Genomic DNA, 25,501 nt, shown 5'->3' with positions numbered 1-25,501 from the left:
TGCATACCTCCGGATTGGGCTGATGTTGTGCTGTGGCCACCAAAAGAGCACCCAAAAGCATTCCTTGCTGGCAGTCTATTGCAGACTGCAGCAGCAGCTAGCCTTGGGACCTTGGCATCTGGTTGCTGGGGACCCACACTGCTCAGGGTGCACTTGTGGTTGGAGCAGACAGAGGTTACTCCAGTAACTTTAAGGGCCAAACAACTTAGCCATACTAGTTCATTTATTAGATTAAAAAATCATTGGGGCTGGGGAAGTGGCATAACTAGAACCAAATTCTTTCCCTGTGGTGGAAATTCCTTGTTGAAATAAAAAGCCATAGAAACATGGAGTCACTTTGGTTAAAGAAAAATAGGTTTTTAAAATAGAGGCTTGGAGTTTAGAAAAAATTAGAGCAAAGGAGTAAAAAGAGCATCATGACCCATAAGAAGCTGGCACCAACAAAATTAGACATAATATACACAATTTAAGATAAGGATACATTGTTGATGTTCAGAAGCAAGGTTAGAAGAAAAGCTACTAAATTCCTACAGGAGGGGGTAAGGAGTGATGATGCAGTTTCAATGTATGCATGTATTTCTGTTCTGATTGTAAGAATTCTGTATGTTTAAATTGTAATTAGCCAATCAGGTGTATTGAAGAAGCTTCTTCGTCTTCAATAATATAAAAAGAGCCATTTTGTCTTGTTCGGGCTCTCAGCTTTTTGGAACTTGAATTCCACTGTGTTCAATGTTTTCCTTTGTCGACAATTGGAAATAAACTTATGGATTTTCAATTTACTAGGTCCTCTTGCCAATTCTTTGCTCTGTCAGTCCTAGATCTTTAAATTTACTGAAATTTCTGTTACACCTCACTATACATTTCCTTGCTTCAAACACCTTTTTGAAACATTTGGAAACCTGAATAACAGCTTATGTTCAGTATGTAGAGAGATCTTGCATGCAGAGAGATCTTGTATGTTCAGTATGTAGAGAGACTAACTGAAGGAAATAAGTTAGTAGCATGAGCTTTTGTAGACTTCAATCAACTTCCTCAGATGCTTTTGACCAAAATGAAAACAAAAAAAACTTAATTCAGTCATGAAAGTTCACATATCTATATGTACATTATCAAAAGAAAGCACCATCCACAATAATTTCATTCACATTAATGTTCGAATCAATGGCTATATCTTGATAATGAATATTCCTTGACTTCTCTCTCTCTCTCTCTCTCTCTCTGGTCTCAGTAAGATTCTTCCAGAATTGGTACTCTGAAAGACAGAAAGAAGAGAAATAAAAATGAAAAAAATGGCAGCGAGAATTTCACTGAATGCAATTGGCCCATCAGTTAGTTCACTTGTGAAGCAAATACATGAAACATTATTGCTATAGTGCAACCCAAGTGAAAAGATAAGAACAATAAAATAATGCTATGATCAAGCCTTGCTTATTTCTAAAAAATTGCAAGTGTGTGTGGCCAAATCTGGACTTGAACAATGGCATGAGGGTAGGGCATACTGATTTGTCATATGTGTGGGAAGATTTAAATATCTGTTGGTGGCTGAAGAAAGTATGTTTGATATATGCACCCCCCCTCTCTTTCTTTCTTTTTGGATAATGCCCAGAGGGTTGTTCTATTGCCCTTAGTACCCTCTCCAAAACATCCCCTTCCACAGCTGTGTCAAGCCTTGGAAACGATTCCTGTTGCTATTGGGGAGAAGTGGGAGAGGCAATTCAGAAGAGGAAGACGCGTCTTGTCTTTGTGCTGATGGGAAGGAAAACAATGGTGTACTCCATCTGGAAGGGCACCCTCATTTCTCACCCACCCCCCGCCCCATTTACTGAAACTAGCTGCTTCTTCCTCTTCTGAATTGCTTCTCCTCTCCCATTAAGGAGCCCCTTCCCAGAGCCTGGCAACTGATGGGGTAGAGGCAAAGACATGGAACTGCATATGACTTTTTCAGGTCGGATCTCAGTCTTAGTGTTTAACTTAACAAGCACCAAGTTATGCTGTTTTAGCTTTTCCAGGCATATTAGGTGAGAAATAATATTCATTATATTGTTTTAATTGCTATTTTAGAACGTGATACACTAAAATGACACCTCTTTTTTACTATTTACTCTTGTTGTATACTACTGAATACTATGCACTGTTGAAATTATAGACGGCTGTAAAAAAAAAAAAAAAGGCCAGGATTTTTAGTCAAAATTTATGTTGGGCTGAAGACAGATTTGTCCTAGGGCAACTGGGCAAACAGAAGGTGACATCTTTGCCACACCTGCTCCTTCAGCTCCCTGGCAGACAGATGGTTAGATGACCCAGCTGCGGGACAGGATGAGGTGTATGTTTCAAGGTGGGAGACAGAAACCTAAACAACTGGGCAGAGACACATTTCATGAATGGCAAGCCTTTCTGCTGACAGAAAGCAAATCTTGGGTCTAACCCATGGATCCAAGCTCCAATATAAAGTTCTCAACTTCTATCTCTAGACAGGACTGTTTCTAAATAACCACCTGGAGAGGAAAACATCAATACACAGGCAGCATTTAACTGATTATAAAGACACACCTTTCTTTTTTCTCCAGTACAAAACCCCAGCAATAGCAACAGCCACTACGATAATCAGGAACGGGATCAGAATGGAATTTCTTGTGGTATTTTCGGATACAGATTTGTTGACTATGCCATTTTCAAATGTCATGCAATCAAAAGCTGTTCCAGAGAAAAATAAAAAGAAATATTTAGAGTAAATATATCAGCAATACTTATTGTGACTTTTTATTATATATAAATACTTCCACATGTATTATAAATAAAAAATGAAGGCATTACAGTATCACTTTTTAAAAAACAGGTCTGCTACACATTATCTAGGATCTTTACACTACACAGTTATCACATTATGACCCCAGTTTAACTACCATGGTTTTTTTCCTGTACAATCCTGGGGTTTGTAGTTTGGTCAAAGACACTAGATCTCTCTGGCTGAGAATTCTAAAAAAAAATTCCCAAACTGAAAATTCAGGGATTCCATAAGTTGTTATTATCACAGATGTTGTGGGAAAATAGCACTATAGTTATATAGTGTAAAAGAGCCCCAGAGACATTTGACTCCACACTGTTGGGAGAAGTGCTGGACTAGATCAAAACAAGTGACTTTCCAGTCCATTAAATGTCAAACCCAGCAAGCGTTTCCATTTTAATTAAATTTTCTCCAAGCACTTCTACCCATGTCCCCTAACATTCCCTTCACATTCCCTTTCTAACTAATTTCCTGCAAAATGATCACCTTCCACTCAGATCCTCCCCAAAATTCTTTCAAAGAGAAACTACAATGACTCCTCCTAACTAGAGGATCTCAGATCCGCGAAACTGGAAATCCACAGAGGGGCGACCTCCACTATTTTTAATTGGGCGCACCCCTACACACACACGCACATGGGCACGTGCCCCATTCAAGCCTATCGGGCTTGAATATGCATGAGTCTCCATTTTCACAAAGGGGGATCCGGAACAGATTCCCCACAAAAAAGAAGGGCCAACCGTATATCCCACTAGATAATGAAGCTAATCTTGATATTAATCCAAACTGGGGAAACAGACATAGGCCTGTTACAGACTGCCAAAATAAAGCTGCTTCGGGTCTCTTTGGAGGTATGCTATTTAAATGATGCATGGGTCCTAAGAGTCCGGAGGTCGCGCCAAAGTCACACTCCATTCCTAAGCACTGGAGTGCAGCTTTGGTGCAGCTTCCAGATTCTTAGGATGCATACATCATTTAAATAGCATACCTCCAAAGAGACCCGAAGCAGCTTTATTTTGGCAGTCTGTAACAGGCCATAGTTTCCTGAGCAGTGTCGAACTATTCTTTTGTTGAGATTTCTTCCTATGTAAGAGAAATACAGTATTCCTAGGTTAGAAACTGTGACTGCTGAACAGGCCTGAAAACTGTACTGAATAACTGCAAAAGAGAAAAGGTGAGGGGGGGGGGGAACTCACTTTGTAGTGGATGAGAACTGTCTCTGTTGTTGAAAGTACAGCAGTATGTCATTTCATTGGCAAAAGAATCCAGCTGTAGAGAACTTTTGAGAGAGTATGAGCCATTCACACCTTTTATATGCTCACACTTTGAATTGTGAGTCAGATTGGTTCCATTATTATCATACCAATAGAGGTGCTTGATTGGATATCCTCCAGCTGCTGTGCATACAACAGTCTCATTCTTTCTTGTGATCTGTGGTTTGGTATAGGGTGCTGAAAAATATGTAGGTGTACTATATATAAATTGTCAAGCTACATAAAGAATTGATGGGGGGGGGGGGATATAGATTTTTAAGGACTGAGAGTTCAACCAAAGGTGTTTTCATCATTAAAAGCAAGACTAGTATTGATATACAGAGTATTTGCATTTTGCATCCCTCCCACTTTCCATTCCAATTAACCGTGTATCTTGGATTTCTAATTTGTTTGGCAACAGTTTGTTGTTGTTGTTGTTGTTGTTGTTGTAACTGCCCTCGAGTCAACCTAGACTCATGGTGACCCTATGGGTGAAGTATCTCAAAGATCCTTCTCTTCCACTGCTCTGCACAGATCCAGTAAATTCAGGCCCATGATCTCCCTGATTGAGTCTATTGAGTCTATCCATCTTGTGTGGTCTTTCTATCTTTCTACTACCTTCTACCTTTCCTGGCATTATTGTCTTTTCCAGTGAGTTATGCCTTCTCATGATGTGGCTAAAGTTCAATAAGCTCAATTTGATCACCTTGACTTCCAGGAAGAGTTCAGGCTTGATCTGTTCAAGGACCCCTTTTTGGCTGTCCACAGTATCCTTAGCACTTTTCTCTAGCACCACATCTCAAACGATAGCTGAAACTGACGGCCTGGTAAAGCCGACTTGTCGCTGGCCAGCTTCCACATGACTTAGGAGCATGGCGTTTAGATGCCACTTGCCCTGGAGCCAGAGAAAAATCAGCCCCAGCAGCAAAGAGGCAGCTTTTTTTCTGTCCCAAATAGGAGCAGATTTCTTTTCCACTCCTATTTCAGGTGGAAGCCAGCCAGACTGAGGCCACAGAATGTGGTTGCCACAGTCCCCACCCAGCTTTCTCTGGGGTGATATTAAGCTGCCCCTTTAGGGTCACCTGTTTTGGCCCTGAGTTGATTTTCTTCCTGCCTGCTTCCATCACTGTCCATCTCTCACATCTGTTCATGGTGATGGGAAATAAAATGGCTTGGACAATTCTAACTTAATGCTCAGTTGTATATCTTTACTCTTTAAGATCTTGTCTAGTTCTTTCATCCCTGCACTTCCTATTCCTAGTCTTCTTCCAATTTCTTAACTGCAGTCTCCATTCATATTTGCTCAGATATCTGATTTTCCCCCCTGTAATTCCTTTGTATGCTCCATTAGCCATTATATGTTTGCAGTGTGGTCCTTAGTTTCCCTTTGTTTCCTGAAACCTGCTTGCACTTCTCAGATTTCTCTCTCTATGTATGATTGGCAACAGTTGTTCAGTAATAATGGAAAAATTTAAAGGCTCCAAACAGACCCTACTTGATGCACATGCTTATAGGCTCAAACTTACCAACAATGTTTAGAAAGGAATTCAATGTGTCATAACCCTTGTCAGCTTTAAGAAAAATATTATAATATCCCTCATCTGATATTTGTACATTGTTGAAAATCAGAATGGCAAAATTATCCAACGTCAGTGAAATTCTTCCATCATCGGAGGTATACTTCCCAGCAAACGTGTTGATTTCACTTTCTTCTGGACAACTGCTTTCATTATAAGAGCAGAATTTCATTGTGACATCTGTAATAATGTGGTTGCTCTTGCAAGTAATATTAGTATTTTTTCCACGTTCTCCAACATATGGTTCACATGAGAATTTGGAAAATTCTAATAGAAAACAAAAGAAGTATGCCAGTGTTCCAGTTAGTTCAAGCACCAAACATAGATTATTAAACTAACTACAATAGGCCCTTAATATCCACTGGGGCTGCATCCCAGAAATCCCCATGGATACCAGAATCCATGGATGCTCAGGCCCCAATATATACAAAGGCATAGTAAAATGGTATCCCTTATAGAAAATGGCTAAATCAAGGTGTGCTTTTAGGAACTCATATTTTTATTTTTATTTTTGAATATTTTAAATCTGTGGAAGGTTGAATCAGTGGATAAAGAATCCACAGATGCAGGTGGGCCAACTGTATTTTCCTTTCTCATCAGTAATTGTTTTGTTTTTACCTATGCACCTTATGTTCTTTAAAAACCATTTGCATTTTTTCGCATTTACAAGTTCATTGTATTGTACCAATCAACCAAAGTACATTTACACCTCCAGCATTTATTCCCAAATGTCTTGTAGATTTTTGCTAGTTTTACTGGAGTTAGATACCAGCGATTTTCCATTTTGAAATAATTTTCTTTTAAATCCTAGCATTTAATTGTTGTTTTCTTCTAGCTAATTCCCAACTTTCCAGGTCAATGTCTCTCCCAATGTCTGTTGCCCACTTAATCATTACTTTGAGCTTCAAACGCCGATGGCGCATCCACTGTGAGACAGCTGTGAGACAAGACAAAACTTGCTGTTCAAGCCTTGGAGAAATGTCAGGGATGGAAAGATACAACTGGGTGTCATCGGCGTACAGATGGTAGAAATTCTTCAAATTCTTCTGTTTTATAATTGTTTTAAATTTGTCTGTCACTTGTTTGTATGGTAGCCAATGAATTGCCTGTAGCTCATAAATATCTGAAAGCAATGGCAACTAGCCTGTAAATCAGAATGGTAGGCGAAGATGGATTCAGAATATAGGCATTTTGCAATGAGCATAAATGTGCCCCTTTTTGGAGGTCCATTCCCCCCTAGCCCAGTGTACCTGTCTGGTACCCGTGTTCCATGAAATTCAGCCAATGAAGAAAGACAACTGAAAACAAGAACTCTTAACACACAAATATGCAAATACACATGCATATACTTCTGGCAAATCAAAAATTTCCAACTAAGCAAATATTTGAGATATTAAGGTCAGATATTGGGATTTTCTGTCAGATACATATCCTTGGCCTTTGTAGTTAGTTGTTGTTTTTGTCATTGTTCTACAGACTTTATGTGTTTTATTGAAAAACTCAATTAAAAATTTAATTAGGAAAATAAAGTGCTAGCCAGTGAAATCCACAGTCACCGGAGAAAAGAGGAAAGCTTACCTGTACTACTCTGTACATCCTGCAGTAGTAAAACAAGAGAAATGATTTGGAGGAATGCCATCTGGAAACTGCTGAGATGTTGCTACGGTTCCATCAACTGCTTTAAGACAGTTCTTCCACTGGAAAGGGGTTAGAAATTGAGTTGCTTCCCAAGAAAGAAATCATTCTCTGTTGAAAAAAATATTTGCCTTGTTAATAAATAAAAATTATTCCTACTCTGTTATTTTTATCAGAGAGATGCATCAGATTTGGATGAAATTCTGAGCAGAGACAGCCTCCCTGGAGCCAGTTTAAGAATTTTCTGTGGCAAAGGATGCTTCTTTCCTTCAGTGTGAACACAACTGAAGGTAGACTGACTTTTTATTTAGACTAAGAAACAGAAGGTCCTAGCCCCAGCTCAGTGAAAGCTGGATTAGCTTTACTCCTCCTCCATACAAACAAAGTAAACATTGATCCATTCCACAGAGTTGTTTGAAGATTGGTTATACTGTATGAAAGAAATTTCTGTAGGTTATGTGTGGCGGTGGTGAGGATGATAGATTAAAATCCCATAGATTAACTCTGAAGCAATTCATCTGTCCAAAAGGATTATTAAAAATAGAAAGAGTCCATTTGATAGTTGAAGACAAAGACTGCATATGTATATATCTTGTAAAGTGATTCTGCTATCTCCTTTTCTACCAAAAGATGGAGTGCTACTTCTATTTTACAGACAATGCAATCCTGTAATGTTGCAGTAGTTTCTTTTTTTGTTTGATCAAAACTATTTGTTGAAGGCAAATAGCTATCAACATTTATCGTCACTGCTCCTCTTGAAGCTGCCTATATAGCTTGGGCCTGAGTTACTTGAGGGAACGCCTCTCCCTACACAATCCGCCCCACACTCTCAGAACAACCAGGAAGAACATATTAGAATATGTAAACACCAGGTTAACAACAACTTCCCACAGGGCATTTACTGGCGTAGCTCCTCAATTATGGAATGGCTTGCCAGAGGAGTTCCGTTTCATTACCACGGTGGGATACTGCTGGTGTGTCCTTTTCCGCCGGTGGGAAGCCGCAGCGGATAAACCGCACTGTTTCACGCCAGCAAAAAAAGAACCCAAAAAAAGTGGGTTCTTTTTCTGGTGCACTTCTGATGCCCAAGTGTGCCAGTGCACAAGTGCGCCGTGACATGTGGACACTAAGAGTCCATCAAGTCAAAATGTGTGTACAGGGCGCCACCATTTTGATGTATGGAATGTGTAATAGGGTTGTGGGGCATCTGTAAGTGACAGCCCGAGGCAACCCTAGCACATATTCCTTACGTGCTTAAAAACACATCTGTACTGGGCCCATCTTAGATGCCTTTAAGAAGGCACTTGAGACGGATCTCTTTCGGCAGGCCTATCCACCCAATCTGCTGTAAGAGAGTTAGAAATACACCACCTTTATTTGTAAAGATATGTATTTTAAATGATGATTTAGTCTGTGTATTGTATTGATAGCGCTTTTACTGTTTTACTGAGTGTATTTTATATGAAATTGTAGTTTTTTATCTTGTAATGTTGTTTCTATTGTTGTAATCCCACCTCGATCCACAGAGAGAGGCGGAAATAATTATTATTATTATTATTATTATTATTATTAATAGAATAAATGCTGCCACTAAGAGATTCTGCACATGGCCTCAACCAAACAGAATAAAGATGGAGCTGACCATATGGTGGCAAATCCAGTACTCTGAAAATCAGGCTCAGTTCACAGAATACTTTAAGTTATCTGATCGGGGTGAAGGATTGGCAGGGTTTTTTTTTTCCACCAATGTGCCAGGGACTGGCACATTTGTGTCCATTGGCAACAACTGTTTCTTTTTTTCTTGGAAACTTGCCACAGGCTAGCAACCAATGGCTCACACAGACTTGCGCCAGTCCACAGACTGCCACTTTGTGTAGCACTGATATAACACAGCTTCTTTTTGCCAATAGACAAGCAATCCTAAGCTTTTCTGGATATGGTAACATAACCTTAGGCGGAACTGACAAATTGTGAATAATAGGCAGCTGCTGGCCCAGCGATCATTGCTCCCATGATAACAACACTTGTGCTTAACTAGTTACCAGTTTATGCCTTGCATTTCTCCAAGTGAGTGTGATTGGGGTTGGCTTTCTACTGGTGCATCTGGTGAGGTACTACTCAGATTTCTCTAATGGACACCTAGGAAATGCTAAATCCATCCCTAAACTGCAAATCCCATAATTTCTTCCAAAGCATCAAGGCATTATAACTGTGCAGTATGGATATATCCTGTTAACCTGTTGTCAAAACACTATAATTGTATACTGTGAATATATCCCGGTATACACAGCTTGATACCACTATAACTATCATACCTTCATTGATGAGACCTAGGATTTCCAGTCTAGTGAGATGCACTTAAAATTCTCTGCTAGACAGTTGTGGCATGCTCTTCTGCATCAACATAGCATAGTTGCTCTCTAGCAAGGTATTCCAAGTCTCTCACTACATTACACGTTACAAATCCCAGCATCACAGACATACCCTTCAACTGTCACATTTTTCAAGGACATTTTTCTGTCTTGTTTTTTCAGCTGCTTTTAAAATGTCCCAGTTTCTCCTCCCACACTTTTCCTTTGCTCTCAGTCTATTTTAATTGCTGCAAACTGAGTTCCAAGTGCAAAAGTAGTTTGTACTTAATTAACTCACTTAGCACACCTAACTCTTAAAAGCCTGGGTTTCAATACCTGTGTATTCAACCTGTTAAGAAATTAAGGTTGTCACCCCTTTCTTTCTGAGAAGTTCCACCTCTATATGGTAGGCATATACAACATGGTCTTCTCCCCATTTTAAATAGCTATTGAATATGACTGATGCAAATAGGAAAAAAAAACTTAATTTCAATCTGGTGTTGAAGCATTTACCAAAATTCACATTTTTTCCATATCTTGACTAAAATATGTACCTGGATCAGTGATGTGAAAGACTCTGCAGACAGGGCAAAGTGCCAGAATGGATCACATGATCAGGGCAGGGGGCAACTGATTAAGGACTAGGTAGCCCTCATATGATTCTTGGGATAAAGCCTATAAAATGGTTAACTGAGAGCTCTGGAATGGACTGGGCAGATGCTTGTTCCTTGTCCATGGCAGGTAGCATGGGAAGAATTTAACACTTCGGTGTACACCTTGGCATCTTTTTGGTGAAGGGTACGATTCTAGAATAGCATCTAGAGGTCCTAGGACATGATAGATGGCGAAGGAGTCTACCCTTGCACTTGACCTGGGGTTTTTACTCTCACTTAGAAGGTCTTACAATTTGGGTGGGAGTGTTTACATTCCAATAAGTGGCCAACCAGGGAGCAACCCAACAATTAGATTGTTGTCACGGTCAGGTGTAGTCTAGGGTAGGCCCCTGGCCTCAGCTCTCCCCTCTTGCTCTTTTGATGTCCAATTAACTTACATAGGATTTAAGTTAAATAAAGTGGTCCTTATTTAATCCAACATTCTGTATTTCATCTTGCTGTTCCATGGTTGTTCATCAAGGAAAACACACATACATAAATGCATGAGAAAGTGAAACTAAAAGATCTTCCCATCTTGATGAAGTCATCTGTTTTCACTCTATGCAAACAAGGAAACAATGTACTTGCTATTGTATATCACTATATTTTGCCTCCCCCATACACATTAGATAGGTATTTATTTGCTGAGCTGTCATCTTTTTGATCTAAGATATCCTCATGCTTATTTCCTCATGCTCTGCACGTACAATATTCTAACAGCCTGGGAAGGGGATACACCCCAAGTGTTAACACAATCTGAAGTTTGGATAAAGAGTGTTGTTGCTCCTGGATTAAAAAAGCTCTATCTAAAATATTCATCAAACTGCTAGTCATCAGTCTCTTAACAGTATGAACTGCAGTTCAGTAAGGGGTGAGCTAGGCATTACCACAGCACCCCTGTCAAACTGTAATTCCCATGGTTTGAGCACAGAGAGTAGGGTACTATGATAGTAACTGGTCCAAAACTACTATAAAGTATGTCTAGCCTTATCCTACATGAAGGGTACAATCAGTGGTGTCATATAGCTGGTTCTCACAAGTTTGGCTGCTGCTGAGGGGCTGGAGAAAACACCAGCCAGACATGGAGCTGGGCAAGCAAATATCCCCAGGTGAAGGGGGGATGGTGGGACACATTTTCACATTTAGGCAAAACTATTTTAAAAAGTAGAATTGGTTGCTGCTTACTTTAAATAGCACCACTTGTTGCACCAAGTGTGAAGCTCCTGGATGAGTCACAGTAGTCTGTTTTCACACCACAAACCAAAGACAGTCTTTATGATTTGGTCATTTACTACCATTTGTCTTCAGTTACTAGTTCAAAATTTGTCCATGGATTGGACGTGGTAGAACAACTACATTGTATGAAGATTATTCTGAAGATCTGAGGATTCCCCACAGGAGAAGAGCATTTACCTTTTATGGTAGTATTAGATGGTCATGTTCAGGTTTTGCTTGAAAAGGAGCCTGATATCTGTGAAAAAGAAGTAGAAAAACATTTCATTCATTGTTTCCCAGGTAGTTTTATATGAAATCCAGGGGCAAAGAAGAATTTTCATCTTCTTTGTGTATTGGATTACTCAAACTGCTTTATTTATGAAATCATTTAGGTATTCATTATAGAGAGTTGGACTATAAGACATACAGAAATCCTTGCAATTGGAAGTGATGCCACTGAAATAACATGCTATTGTGATAGCATAACATGCCCCATCAACTTTCTCTCTTCAACATGTCCAATCTCTTCCTGAAGAAGTCTGAGTTTGCAGTCATCACTGCATCTTTCAGTACTGATACCAGTTTAGCTTGGTGTGTAACAATATACTTTCCGGTGGGTGATTCAGCCTTCACAGATGATCCCAGATATGAGAGCAGCTATCTACTTTCTCGATAGTGCACCTATTTTTATTTACTTTTCTGGTTTGTCTCCATACCTACTACTTATTTTCTACTTACTTGCACACACATTCCCTGCTTTTGGTCCTTTAATTGTTCATATATGGACTTTTCTTTGTATTCCATGACAGGAATATTTCTCCAGTTTAGAACTACAAACATTTGCTCAGGAATTTCTGACATGAGACTTTGTCACAAACCTCTTGAATGCCCAAATAAAAAGTGCAAACAAAATTACCCCCATCCAAATGTTTAATGTTTAGAGCAGGGGTCGGCAACCTGCGGCCCGCTGAGCCCTGCCGCCTGGCCCCTGGCTGCTGTTGCCGCTGCCGCCGCCACCGCCGCCCGGCTTTTCGCCGCTCTGGGTGCCGCCATTTTGGGCGGCAAAATGGCGGCGAAGTCTCGCGCGACCTCCCCCGCCATTTTGGGCAAAAAAATGGCGGCGCCCATAGCCCCAGAGGCCACTATGGGCGCCGCCATTTTTTTGCCCAAAATGGTGGCGAAATCTCATGCAACCTCGGGGGAGGTCGCACGAGACTTCGCCGCCATTTTGCCGCCCAAAATGGCGGCGCCCAGAGTGGGCCTGTAGGAGGCCCACTGCCGTCCCTGGGGCCCTCCAGCAGGGCTCACAGGACGGCAGGGGGCCTCTAGGAGGCCCGCTGCCATCCCTGGGGCCCTCCAGGAGGGCTCCGAGGGTGGCAGGGGGCCTCTGGGGGGCCCGCTGCCATCCCTGGGGCCCTCCAGCAGGGCTCCGAGGGCAGCAGGGGCCTCTGGGGGCCCCTCTGCCGTCCCTGGGGCCCTCCAGGAGGGCTCCGAGGGCGGCAGGGGGCCTCTGGGGGGCCCGCTGCCGTCCCTGGGGCCCTCCAGGAGGGCTCCGAGGGCGGCAGGGGGCCTCTGGGGGCCCTTTGCCGTCCCTGGGGCCCTCCAGGAGGGCTCCGAGGGCGGCAGGGGGCCTCTGGGGGGCCCTTTGCCGTCCCTGGGGCCCTCCAGGAGGGCTCCGAGGGCGGCAGGGGGCCTCTGGGGGGCCTGCTGCCATCCCTGGAGCCCTCCAGGTGGGCTCCGAGGGCGGCTGGGGCCTCTGGGGGGCCTTTGCCATCCCTGGGGCCCTCCAGGTGGGCTCCGAGGGCGGCAGGAGGCCTCTGGGGGGCCCTTTGCCGTCCCTGGGGCCCTCCAGGAGGGCTCCGAGGGCGGCAGGGGGCCTCTGGGGGGCCCTTTGCCCTCCCTGGGGCCCTTCAGGAGGGCTCCGAAGGTGGCAGGGGGCCTCTGGGGGACCCTTTGCAGTCCCTGGGGCCCTCCAGGAGGGCTCCGAGGGCGGCAGGGGGCCTCTGGGGGGCCTGCTGCCATCCCTGGGGCCCTCCAGGAGGGCTCTGAGGGCAGCAGGGGGCCTCTGGGGGGCCCTTTGCCATCCCTGGGGCCCTCCAGGAGGGCTCCGACAGCGGCAGGGGGCCTCTGGGAGTCCCGGTGCCGTCGCTGGGGCCCTCCAGGGGGCCCTCCAGCGCTGGTGGCCCCCACCAGCTTTTTTGCCGGTCTCTGACGGGGCCTGGGGCCCCATCAGGGGCCAGCAAAGCTGGTGAGGCCTGGCCCCTGGAGGGTGGAAGCTCCGCCCCCGGCATGCGGCCCCGCCCCGGAGGGTGGAAGCTCCACCCCCGGCACGCAGCCCTGCCCCGTAGGGTGGAAGCTCCAGCCCCCGCATGTGGCCCCGCCCCGGAGGGTTGAAGCTCCACCCCCGGCTTCGGCCTCCCAGTCGCCTGAGGGACACCAACCCGGCCCCCGGCTCAAAAAGGTTGCCTACCCCTGGTTTAGAGTTCAACAGAAGCAATGTTCCACAAGCCATGTTTTTCAGCAGGGTTTGACCATGATAATTTTATCTTTAATATTATCCTTCACCAGTTTGCCCAAGATAAAAGTTGAGCTAAATAGCTTTTAATTTCCTGGTTTCCCACTGGGATCTCTTTTGAAAAATGAAAACTCCTATTGGTCTCTCACCAGTAATTTCATACAGGTGCTAATCTTAAGGACATATTGCATATTTTTGTTAGAAAATGAGTTAGTTTGTATTTCGGTTATTTAAAATCTTCTAGATGATTATCTAATCCCAATAATTTGTTTATTGTTTCCCTTCTTGGAAATACCAGTCTTGGGCACAGGTATCCGTCCTACATCTTCTGCAGTAAAGACAGAGGAAAAGAATCCATTCAGTTTTTCCACATTCTCATTGTCCCATTTTAATGCTCTTTAACTCCATTATCACCCAACATCCCAACTATCTCCCTAATTGGCTTTTTGTTCACTATGCATTCTTTATTATTGGTCATGATGCTATTAGCAATATGCTCCACAACAATTTTTCATGTCCCTAATTTTCTTTGTGTAACTTTTGCGGGATACATACCTCCATTTTGTAGCGTGGCGGCAGCAGCAGTAGGGTTAGGGAGCGTGCACCATTCACACACTTCCTAACCCTAGTACATACTAGGCTAACCCTAGTATATACTGGGAGTGAAAAATGGCAGCGCCCTGTCTACATGGGCGGCATCATTTTCACGTGCCAGACACCTAGTGTCTGCAAGTCCCGGTGCGCTTGTGATGCTGCAAGTGCTCAATTGGCGCATTGCGGCATCACAAGCACGCCGCAAGAAGAACCTGCTTTTTGCAGGTTCTTTTTGTTCTGCGACAGAGCCATGTGGTTTGGCCGCTGCAGCTCCTTCACGGAGAAAACCAGGGCAGTGGGAGACCGCCCTTTTTGGGTGGTCTGTATCCCGCCTTTGATTTCCTTTTTAGCCACCACATTTTGACAAGACTTTCTATTTTTGAAGAAAACTCCCCTCCTCCCCCAACACTGTCTTTTCAAGTGACTTCTTGGACTCTATTTCACTTTCTTTTCCAAAGATTTGGCATCTTCACTTTGCAAGTGTCTAGTTCACATTTGTAAAGAGCCAGAGATTTACCTATCTTTAAGTGCCACAACCTGCTACATCAAACAGTAGACTGGAGTTCTGATATATATGTAGATCAACTTATGAGAAAGGGTCCAGAGTGATGCTTGCAGAAGCTAAGCAAATGAAACATAAGCTTTAGCAGCAGGTGCTATGAAACTGGTAAGACCATTGAGTACATCCCAGTAGACAGACTAGGTGTTTCCTCCTTGAGGACCAAGCTGGAGACTTGTATCCAGGAGGATGTGGATGTGCACCAGGTGACAAATTGGCAATAGCAATTGTGAATATGACCACACAACAATGATTCCACTATTCCGACTAAAAACCTCAACTGGAATTCAGTTTGAGTGTTGGACTAGGACTTCAGGAGACCAGGGTTCAAATCCCCACTCAGCCTTGGAAACCCACTGGGTGATCTTGTGTACATCCTACTCTCTCAGCCTCAGAGGGAGGCAATGGCAAAACTCCTCTGAACAGAGCTTTTTTTAAAAAAATCCTAGGGTAGTACAACCACATATCTGTATCAGCTTGAAGGAACAGAACAACAACAAGCAGGTACTTTACAGGTCTGAGCAAGCCTAAGGGAAGCTCAAAACAGCCCATGGAGGGCTACATATTTCACATGACCCACAATTTCCCTACTCATAGTGAAAACGGGTGTGATTTTTACATGTCTGTCTCAAATAGACTTGAAAACCTTGAAAATGAAAAATTATTCATGTTAATACATCGGGACTGAGAAAATAAGACAATTTATTGTGTGTGTGTGGGGGGGGGAGATGATGGAGGTTTGAAAGATTCGAGGGTCCAATTGCAAACCCTTGAAAAATCAAAAAATCTAGATGTGGAGCCCAAGAGCAGGTCCAGCAGTAGACTCATAGAATCATAGAGTTGGAAAGGGCCTCCTGCTCAATGCAGGATCTCCAGCTAGAGCATCCCCAGCAGATTGCTGTCCAGCCTCTTTTCGAAGACATCCAGAGAAGGAGATCCTATCACCTCTCTAGGCAACTGGTTCCATTTCCAAACTGATCCGACTGTAAAAATGTTCAATTGAAATTATCCCACTCCTCTAGCTTAAAACTAGTAGACCTAGTTCTATATTCTGAGGCAGCAGAGAACAGGTCAGCATCTTCCTCTTTGTGACAGTTGTTGGGGTATTTAAAGAGTACAATCATGTCACCCTCAGTCTTCTTTTCATACAGCTAAACATGTCCAGCTCCTTCAGACTTTATTCAGATCTCTTGTTTTCTGTAGTTCTTATTATCCTTGTTACCCTTCTCTGAACTTGCTCCAACTTCTCTATATCCTTCATAAAGTGAAGTACCCAGAACTCAACCCAATACTCAAGATGAGGCCTGAGCAACACAGAATATAGTGGGACCATTAATTCTCATGACTGGGAAACTCTGTGGTTTGCCTTCTTTGCTGCAGCACCACACTGCTAGCTTATGTTCAACTTAGGATCAACAATAATTGTAAGGTCTTTTTCACATGTGGCACTACTAAGCCAAGTATCCTCTATCCTATACCATCCTATACTTATGCATTTGGTTTTTGTGATCTACATGTAGAATTTTGCATTCATCTCTGTTAAACTTCATTTCATGAATTTCAGACCAGATTTCTAGTTAAAGTCCTTCTGCATTCTGTTCCTATCTTCCAATGTGTTAGGTACCCTCCTACTTTTGTATTATCCACAAATCTGATAAATATTCCCTCCACCTCATAATTTAAATCATTGATTAAAAAATATTGATGAGTGTCGTCCCAAGGACAGAACCCTGCAGCACTTGAGGCTTCCTTTCAGTCTGAAGTACAACCATTGACGACAACTCTCTGAGCACAATTTTCCAGCCAATAATGGATCCATATGATGGTGTTTCCATCTATTCCACATTTAGTCAGTTCGCTAATCAAAATACCACGGGGGACCTTATAAAATGCTTTACTGAAATCCAGATAAATGATACATCATTCCTACCATGTACTAAACTAGTGACCCATCAAACAGACAAAAAATAAAATTAGTTTGGCATAATTTGTTCTTGACTAATCACTGCATTGACATGACGATACTTGCAAACAGACTTCTGTACAATCTGGTCTAACATTTTTCCTGGTATTGAAAGTCAGGCTGATTGGTTGGGCAAAGTTCAGTTTTTGCTAGGAGGAAGGAGATCCAGGGCAGAATCAACTACTGCTTTAAAAAAAGGTAGAAAAGGTGGGGAATTGTGTATTGCTCCTGACCTATACAGGCAAATGACCAAAAACCAAAGAAACTAGAGAGACTGCTGTGCACTTGCCAAATTTAGTAACATTTACATTATGTTGATTTCAGTGATTACATACAGAAAGGAGGCACAAGCTGATTTCACTTTTAATCTTTTAAGTGAAACCTGCCCAGGGAAACCCAGGGTCATATGGGTGGAATGGAAGGACTTTAACCCTTAGCCCTTTCATGGTCCCAGATTGAAAAAGTGATATGGATATGGATATATTGGGCAATAGCTCATAGACATCCCAAGCCATGGTAGTGGGGGATTATGGGAGCTGTAATCGAAAAAGTAACTTTTTCAAGCTCTGCATGATACCTACTAGAATTGAAAGGTGCCTGCTCCTCCTGCCATCTTTTTTATCTGTGTTCCCTATGCCAGCTATAAGTGGCTACACCTTTTGTTTGGCTTGGATGAAATAAATTATCCATTCACTTCAAGAACAGAAGGCTGTGTTGTATTTTCCTCCCCTGTGGCTCTAAAGACCCTTCCCTGTTTCGTTGGTTTGTTTGTGCCTCAGTGGTTGCTGATTATTGTAATAAAAATGTTGGACAAGGATCAAGAACCTACATTTGAAGTTATCTTGGCAGGCATGAAAACAGAAACACTGCTCAGCCAGAACCTTTAACCCTCATCAGTATAGTTCTCAGAAAGCTGCTTAGTAAGTAACTTGTCCCACAGAAACCAAACAAAACACCAGCAGTGACAGAGCACATTGGTTCGGAGAACAGAAAAGTGAAAGACAAAAACAACAAACGTATATGAACTTGGCAAACAATTGTGAAACTGAACACAAATCACACCCTGCAGCTCCTTCTGTAAGAGTCTTGGCCCACAGAAACAAAACAAAACACCAGCAGTGACAGAGCACATTGGTTCGGAGAACAGAAAAGAAAAAAACAGAAACCTCTAACGTATATGAACTTGGCAAACAATTGTGAAAATGAACACAAATCATATCCTGCAGCTCCTTTAGTAGCTATTGAAACAGTCTGGTGGGAATTTCTTGGGCTACAAAGAAGCCCAGAACAATGCACAGTAGTAAAATGATTGTACCCTTGAATGCCCCTTGACAGAGGCAAGGGAGTCAATAGCAGAGAAGAAAAGTTTTTGCACCCATTGGTTCAACCCAGTGATGTGTGGTGACTTCCATTTCACTGGGGCAGTGAATCTACTCTGAGTTTTAATCCGAATTTGAAAAACAGCTATCTCTATCTGAACCTTATCCTTCCTTGGTGTTATATGACAAGGAGCAGCCATGTAATAGCACTGAGCCATGGCAGTTAAAGCAATGCCAAACTGCATTGATTCCATAGTGGAGATGCAGCCAATGTAATGCCTCTAAGGAAATCCAGATGGACAACCTTTGTTTGAAGTGTCTTCATTTTAGAGACCATCCTGATCTCATGCTCATTTTCCCATTGAGATGCTTTAAAAAGAATACAAATGTAAAAGTAGTTGGTTCTGGGCATGGATATACTTGAACTAAGAGACTGAGCTGCCTGGCTACTCCTTTTTCAGGCTGCTTGCTAAAATCACTGGATAAGCTTTGCTTTTCTCTTGTTGAAAAACACTGGATAAGCTTTTCTCCCTCCTGCTGAAATCACAGCCTAGACTTGGCATTGCTACCTTTAGCTGAAATCACTCCTTCAAACAGGTTATATATGCTGTTAGTAATTTCTTGTTTCTTTGGTTCAGAAAATCAAGCTTCCGGGGTGAACCAGAAGACCTTATTCACAAACCAAAGATGTTTCTAGTAGACATATTTCATAGAAATAAAATCATAGAATTGTAGAGTTGGAAGAGACCACAAGGGCCATCCAGTCCAACCCTCTGCTATGCAGGAACTCACAATCAAAGCACCCCCAACAGATGGCCATCCAGCCTCTGTTTAAAGACATCCAAAGAAAGAGACTCCACCACTCCCTAAGGGAGTGTGTTCCACTGCTGAAACGTTCCTCCTAATGTTGAGGTGGAATCTCTTTTCCTGAAACTTGCATCCACTGTTCTGTGTTCTAGTCTCTGGAGCAGCAAAAAACAATCTTGCTCCATCTTCAATGTGACACCCCTTCAAATGCTTGAACAGGGCTATCATATCACCCCAAGCTAAACATTCCTAAGTCTTTCTTCATAAGGCATGGTTTCCAGACCCTTCATCATTTTGGTTGTCCTCCTCTGGTAACACTCCGACTTGTCAGCATTCTTTTTGAACTGGGCACAGTATTCCAGGTGAGGCCTGACCAAAGCAGAATAGAGTGGCACTATTACTTCCCTTGGTCTAGACACTATACTTCTGTTGATGCAGCCTAAAATCGCATTGGCCTTTTTAGCTGCCGCATCACGCTGTTGACTCATATTCAACGTGGTCTATGGGAACTCCTAGATCCCTTTCACATGTTGTCTTGTTTTTTTGTTGTTGTTTTTTTTAAATTAAATTTTATTATTAAAAAATACACAAATATACTCAATTACAACAACATTCAAAAAAGAAAAAACCAAAAAGGAAAAAAACAATACATAAGCAGATACGTATATACATGTCAACACATACAAACTAACACCAAACATACCTCATTCATATATTCCTACTTATGAAATATAATAATATCCGTTATATTATTCCAAATAAAGAGTAACCTTCAATCCCACTTCTCCCACTCTTCTTTCTATTGAGTATTCTGACTCTTCTCTCTCATTGTCCCTCTAATCTCTTCTCTCACATACTCTCTTCCAATCCTATCTTATCTATCTATTCTAATCTACCTACACACACCTTCCTCACCTACTGTTACCTTCTAACTTCTTCCTTATCATCACCTTATTACTCTTCATTAATTACACACATACAACTCTCTCTCTCTTCATTCTTACCAATCTCTCCATTTGACTTCCTCCTACCTTTACTAAATTTACAGGATATATGACTTTCTGATGCTAACATTGTCACAAGTGGATCCGATTTTCCTTAACTATCGAGATTTATCTCCCCACATATATATATATCTCCTAGCGAGCCTGAGCACTAGTAGATTTAAAAGACATTACTGCTATTTCGCCCCATTGCCTCTAAAAATTGAATCACCTTTCCCCATTCGTCCCTAACCTGTTCTGTTCCATTATCTCTTAACGTTTGAGTTAAATTATCCATCATGATAGCTTCATACATTTTTGTAATCCAATCTTCTAACCTTGGGCCCTTTCCGTTCTTCCATTTTTGAGCGAAGCATATTCTAGCAGTAGCTATTAAGTAATAAAGAATTTTCTTATCAGTTCCTTTTATCTGATCATCAAAAATACCCAACAGGTAGATCTCTGGTTTCAATTGTACCTTTTTCCCCAACATATTCACAATTTGACTATTTATCATTTTCCAAAATTTTTTAGCTTCTTTACATGTCCACCAGCAGTGATAGAAAGTTCCAATCTCTTTCTTGCACTTCCAACACAAATTGTTATTGACCTTGTAGATTTTTGCAATTTTTGCTGGCGTTATATACCAATGAAAAAATAGTTTATAAAAGTTCTCTCTCAAACTTTGAGAAACTGTAAATTCATAATTGTTTTTCCATGCTCTTTCCCATTGCAGCATTTCAATTGGATGACCTATTTCCCGTGCCCACTTAATCATATCCTCTTTCACCACTTCTTGTTCCATTTCGTAAGATAACAGCATTTTGTAGATCTTTCCAATTACTTTCTCATGATCTTCTAATAATAATTTCCCTAATTCCAGATTACCTTGGGATCTTACTACCTTTTGTTCTTTCATGTCCTGTTTAAATCTCATAACGATCTGATTGTATGTAAACCAATTAATTTTCCAGCCTTCCTCATTGAGCGTCTCTTGGGATTTTAAACACACTTTGCCTTCGTTACTATCACATGTTGTCTTGTTAAGCCACGTTTTCCCCATCCTATATCAATGCATTTCATTTTTTCTACCTAAGTTCAGTACCTTACATTTCTCCGCATTGAAATTCATTTTGTTATTTTTGGCTCAGCTTTCTAATCTATTTGGGTCATTTTAAATTTTGATCCTCTCCTCTGGGATATTAGGTACTCCTCCTAATTTTGGTGTCATCTACATATTTGAAAAGCATGCCCTCTATTCTTTCATCCAAGTCATGGATAAAGATGTTGAATAGCACTGGGGCCAGAACAGAATCCTGTGGTACCCCACTGGACATTTTTCTTCAGGATGAAGGAGAGCCATTGTTGAGCACCCTTTGGGTTCAGCTGGTCAACCAATTACAAATTCACCTTCCAGTCACATTGTTTAGCCCACATTTTCGCAGTTTGTGTGAAAGAATATGAGGGGGGACCTTGTCAAAGGCCTTTAATGCAGCATAATTAAAGCATACAGTCATTCAAATTTTGAGTCCACGGCAATGGTTTGTGTTGGCTGAAACCAGCATTAGGGTTGTGAGCCAAGGTGGCACAGCTGGTCTTGATCAAACAATATGTCACTACCTTACCTGGTGCCATGCACAGTTGAGTGTGCTGACATCAGCCAAAAACTTTGGACTCTGCTGCACTCAGACGAAAACTTCATGGAGACCTATGCAAGGGCCATGAAAATGGAGACTGGGCAGTGGAAGTTGCTGTTTTGACCGTGGCAACCGGGACTGAGTCCCAACCCTAAGGAACAGACCTCTACCACAGACTGGGGCCATCTACTCCATAGAGGAAAATGACAAGGGGCCCTTCTGCTAAGCTGTCACTGGGGCCAAGGCTCATTGCTATGGAATTCTGGGAGTTGGAGTGTGCTCTGGGGTCCAGATATCAAGGCTTGGCTCCTTTCTGGCTCATTGCTATGGAATTCTGGGAGTTAGAGTATGTTCTGGGGTCCAGATATCAAGGCTTGTCTCCTTTCTGGCTCACTGCTATGGAATTCTGGGAGTTAGAGTATGTTCTGGGGTCCAGATATCAAGGCTTGGCTCCTTTCTGGCTCATTGCTATGGAATTCTGGGAGATAGAGTATGTTCTGGGGTCCAGATATCAAGGCTTGGCTCCTTTCTGGCTCATTGCTATGGAATTCTGGGAGTTGGAGTGTGTTCTGGGGTCCAGATATCAAGGCTTGGCTCTTTTCTTGCTCATGGCTATAGGACACATTTCAGACTTCTGCCTAGAAGGAATTTCAAAAGTCCTCATTTTTTGTAAGATGAGCAGATGTCCTCCTTTTATAGGATGTGTCCTATGTTTCAACCTTCTGGCCTGGATGAATGTAAAAATGTCTTCCATTTTTGGTAGGATAACACACGTCCTCCTTTATCCAGGATACGGCACACATTTCAGCCCAGGAGCAATGTCAAAACATCCTCCATTTTATCAGGGTGTCCAGACATCATCCTTTATCCAGGACATGTCCTACATTTCTGCCCAGGAGGAATTTCAAAACATCCTGCTTTGCCCACCTTTCCTTGAGGCTGAGAGTGTGTGACTTCCTTGCCTAGTGGGTCTTCTTGGTTTGTTCAGAGTGTTTGCCTTTGTCAGTCTTTCCTTGAGGCTGAGAGTGTGTGACTTCCTTGCCTAGTGGGTCTTCTTGGTTTGTTCAGAGAGTTTGCCTTTGCCAGCCTTTCCTTGAGGCTGAGAGTGTGTGATTTCCTTGCCTAGTGGGTCTTCTTGGTTTGTTCAGAGAGTTTGCCTTTGCCAGCCTTTCCTTAAGGCTGAGAGTGTGTGACTTCCTTGCCTAGTGGGTCTTCTTGGTTTGTTCAGAGAGTTTGCCTTTGCCAGCCTTTCCTTGAGGCTGAGAGTGTGTGACTTCCTTGCCTAGTGGGTCTTCTTGGTTTGTTCAGAGAGTTTGCCTTTGCCAGCCTTTCCTTGAGGCTGAGAGTGTGTGACTTACTTGCCTAGTGGGTTTTCTTGGTTTGTTCAGAGAGTCTGCTTCTGGTGACTTGGGTGTGTGCAAGTGTGTGCCTTCAAGAGGTTTTCTTGGGAGGTTTGTTCATAGAGGGTTTGACTTTGCCATCCTCTGAGGCTGAGAGAATGTGACTTGCCCAATGGTTTTTGGGGATTTGCCTTTACCTTCCCTTAAGGCTGAGAGAGTGTGACAAGTGCTGTGATGTCCCTTATGCGCCGCACAATTTGGACATGATGCATAAGCCATGTCATCGACACGTACCCCATGTAAGATATTTAGCCTTCTCTGTTGGAGAGAATCAGATTTTCATTGAATCCTGGTCTCCAGTGTCATAGAATCATAGAGTTGGAAGAGACTGCAAGGGCCACCCAGTCCAACCCCTTTATTCTGCCATGCAGGAACTCTCAATCAAAACATTCCCATTGTCAGATGGCCATCCAGCCTCTGCTTAAAGACCTCCAAAGAAGGAGACTCTGCTGCAGTCTGAGGAAGGAGTGTGTTCCACTGTTGAACAGCCCTTACTCTTAGGAACTTCCTCCTAGTCTAACACACAAAGCTATATCCCAACCTCCTATCCAGGAAGAATGTCAAAATGTTCTCCATTTTGAGCATGACTGAGAAACATGAATTTATATTGTTTTTTATTAATGTTTTTGGCTTTTAGTTGGCGTGTTCTCCATTTTTTAACATCCTACAATTTGTCCTACATTTTGTCGTGCATCATGTCCTACATTTTTCCTACATTTTGTGTCTGGGGGGCTCTTAGCATCTCAAAATGGTGGCACTTAGTCTGGACCCCCCCCCTTCCCAAAATCCTGGCTATGTCCCTGCTGGGGCCCCATAGGACTGATATGCCATCCAGGAAAGAGATAGTCCATAAACCACTACTATGTTTCACATGGGGAATGGAGGGTCATTTGAAGCACGATTGCCCTGTTATTGAATGGCTGCGGAGGGCCATAAAGGAGGCCAAGTAGTTTTACAACATGTCCCCCAGGCTCAGGTGGCTATGTGGCAGCAAAACAAATCCATGTTGCAACATGCTGTGCAACACCCTCTCGCTGCGGACATACCTGGATAGCCAAAGGAAGCTTGCCTATACCCTACACACGGGCAGGAGAAAGGTGAAAGCAACTCCTAGTAGCCTCCTATAGCAGTTGTCTGTCTTTAGTGCAGGTGACTGCCCACCATACCTACATATTAATACTAGTTGGTTATGCAGTCCATCATCCTGAGGCAATCTGAGGAGCCTTGGTGGTGCAGTGGTTAAATGCCTATACTGCAGCCACTCACTCAAAAACATAAGATTTGCAAGTTCAATACCAGCAAAAGGGCTCAAGCTTGACTCACGGTTGTATGCTTCCGAGGTCACTAAAATGAGTATCCAGATTGTTGGGGGCAATTAGCTTACAGTTGCAAACCACTTAGACACTGCTAGTTCAGTATGAAGCTGTATATAAATGAAGCTGTTTGTTTGTAACTGTGTAATGATGTTGTCCCAATACACGCTAAAGCAACTGGCATGGAAGTAGCTGATCTGAATGGAGGAGGGAGGACAGAGAGTAGGAAAAGCAATTCCCAATGTGTGATCTTGGAAGCTAAGCAGAGTCAGCCCTGGTGTGTACTTGGATGGGAGACCACCAACGGGGATCCCAGCTGTTGTAGGCTCTGTTTCAAAGGAAGGAGCTGGCAAAACCATCTCTGAGTAGTTCCTGCCTGAGAAAACCTTAGGAAATTCCCAATCTCAGCCTTTCTTTCTATAGAGGAGAAGAGGAAAAGCTCCTACCTGGCTGCAGGAGAGAGCCTTGCTCCTCTGCCAAGGGATGAAGTCTTTGGAGTTTCTCTGGCTCTCCTAAAATCTAATAAATCCCAGACTTTCGCTGTTCAAGGGGAGGCAGGAGGAACATCTTCCCTTTCAACTTCTCAGAGGGAGAATGTTTAAAGTGAAAGGGATTTCCTCTTATTCTCCAGAATAGCAACTGGGGGGGGGGGGGGGGTAGTTTCTCTTTCGCTTTTCCACTGCTGCCTGAAAATCTCTGCTTCACAGGAGAAATGCAGCTCTGCAGAATGCGACTGAAAGGCCATCCTTGCAGATCTCAGGATCTCGTCTGTGCCTTCAGGTATAGATACAGAGGAATACAGCAAACCTTCTCTTTGGCAAGACCATGGAACAACCTCTTCAGCAGAGAAGGCTCTTGGGCAAGATCAGGGCTGGTGCCAAGTGCCAGGGGACCAGAAAGAAAGGGGGGGTGCCACTGTCTAGATTTCTCCTCTCATAGTTG

At 42.8% G+C, this 25,501-nt stretch overlaps 1 protein-coding gene across 1 annotated transcript; it reads right to left on the bottom strand.

Annotated features, from left to right (window-relative positions):
* Positions 1-116: 116 nt before the first annotated feature.
* Positions 117-25,131, bottom strand: LOC149322118 (uncharacterized). The gene is made up of 7 exons (XM_089507737.1): positions 25,006-25,131; positions 11,668-11,725; positions 7,194-7,361; positions 5,565-5,882; positions 3,982-4,236; positions 2,551-2,694; positions 117-1,252 (listed from the first exon to the last, which is right to left on the bottom strand). Exons 3-7 carry the CDS (start codon positions 7,252-7,254, stop codon positions 1,110-1,112), a joined length of 921 nt encoding a protein of 306 aa, XP_089363863.1. The 5' UTR covers positions 7,255-7,361; positions 11,668-11,725; positions 25,006-25,131; the 3' UTR covers positions 117-1,109.
* Positions 25,132-25,501: the final 370 nt, after the last annotated feature.

The sequence above is a fragment of the Sceloporus occidentalis genome, unplaced genomic scaffold, assembly GCF_023333645.1.
Source record: "Sceloporus occidentalis isolate IW3139 unplaced genomic scaffold, rSceOcc1.0.p SCAF_1, whole genome shotgun sequence".
NCBI classification, from domain to species: Eukaryota; Metazoa; Chordata; class Lepidosauria; order Squamata; family Phrynosomatidae; genus Sceloporus; species Sceloporus occidentalis.
The sequence above is the reverse complement of the archived record's forward strand: the minus strand, read 5'-3'. Positions and strand labels throughout refer to the sequence as shown.

Coding starts and splice junctions, on each gene's coding strand:
- LOC149322118 (XM_089507737.1), bottom strand. CDS start 7,254: ATGGCATTCCTCCAAATCATTTCTCTTGTTTTACTACTGCAGGATGTA. Junction 4,237..5,564: donor TTCCTTTCTAAACATTGTTG/GTAAGTTTGAGC, acceptor CATATTTTTCAG/CACCCTATACCAAACCACAG. Junction 2,695..3,981: donor CAGTTCTCATCCACTACAAA/GTGAGTTCCCCC, acceptor TCTCTGGAACAG/CTTTTGATTGCATGACATTT.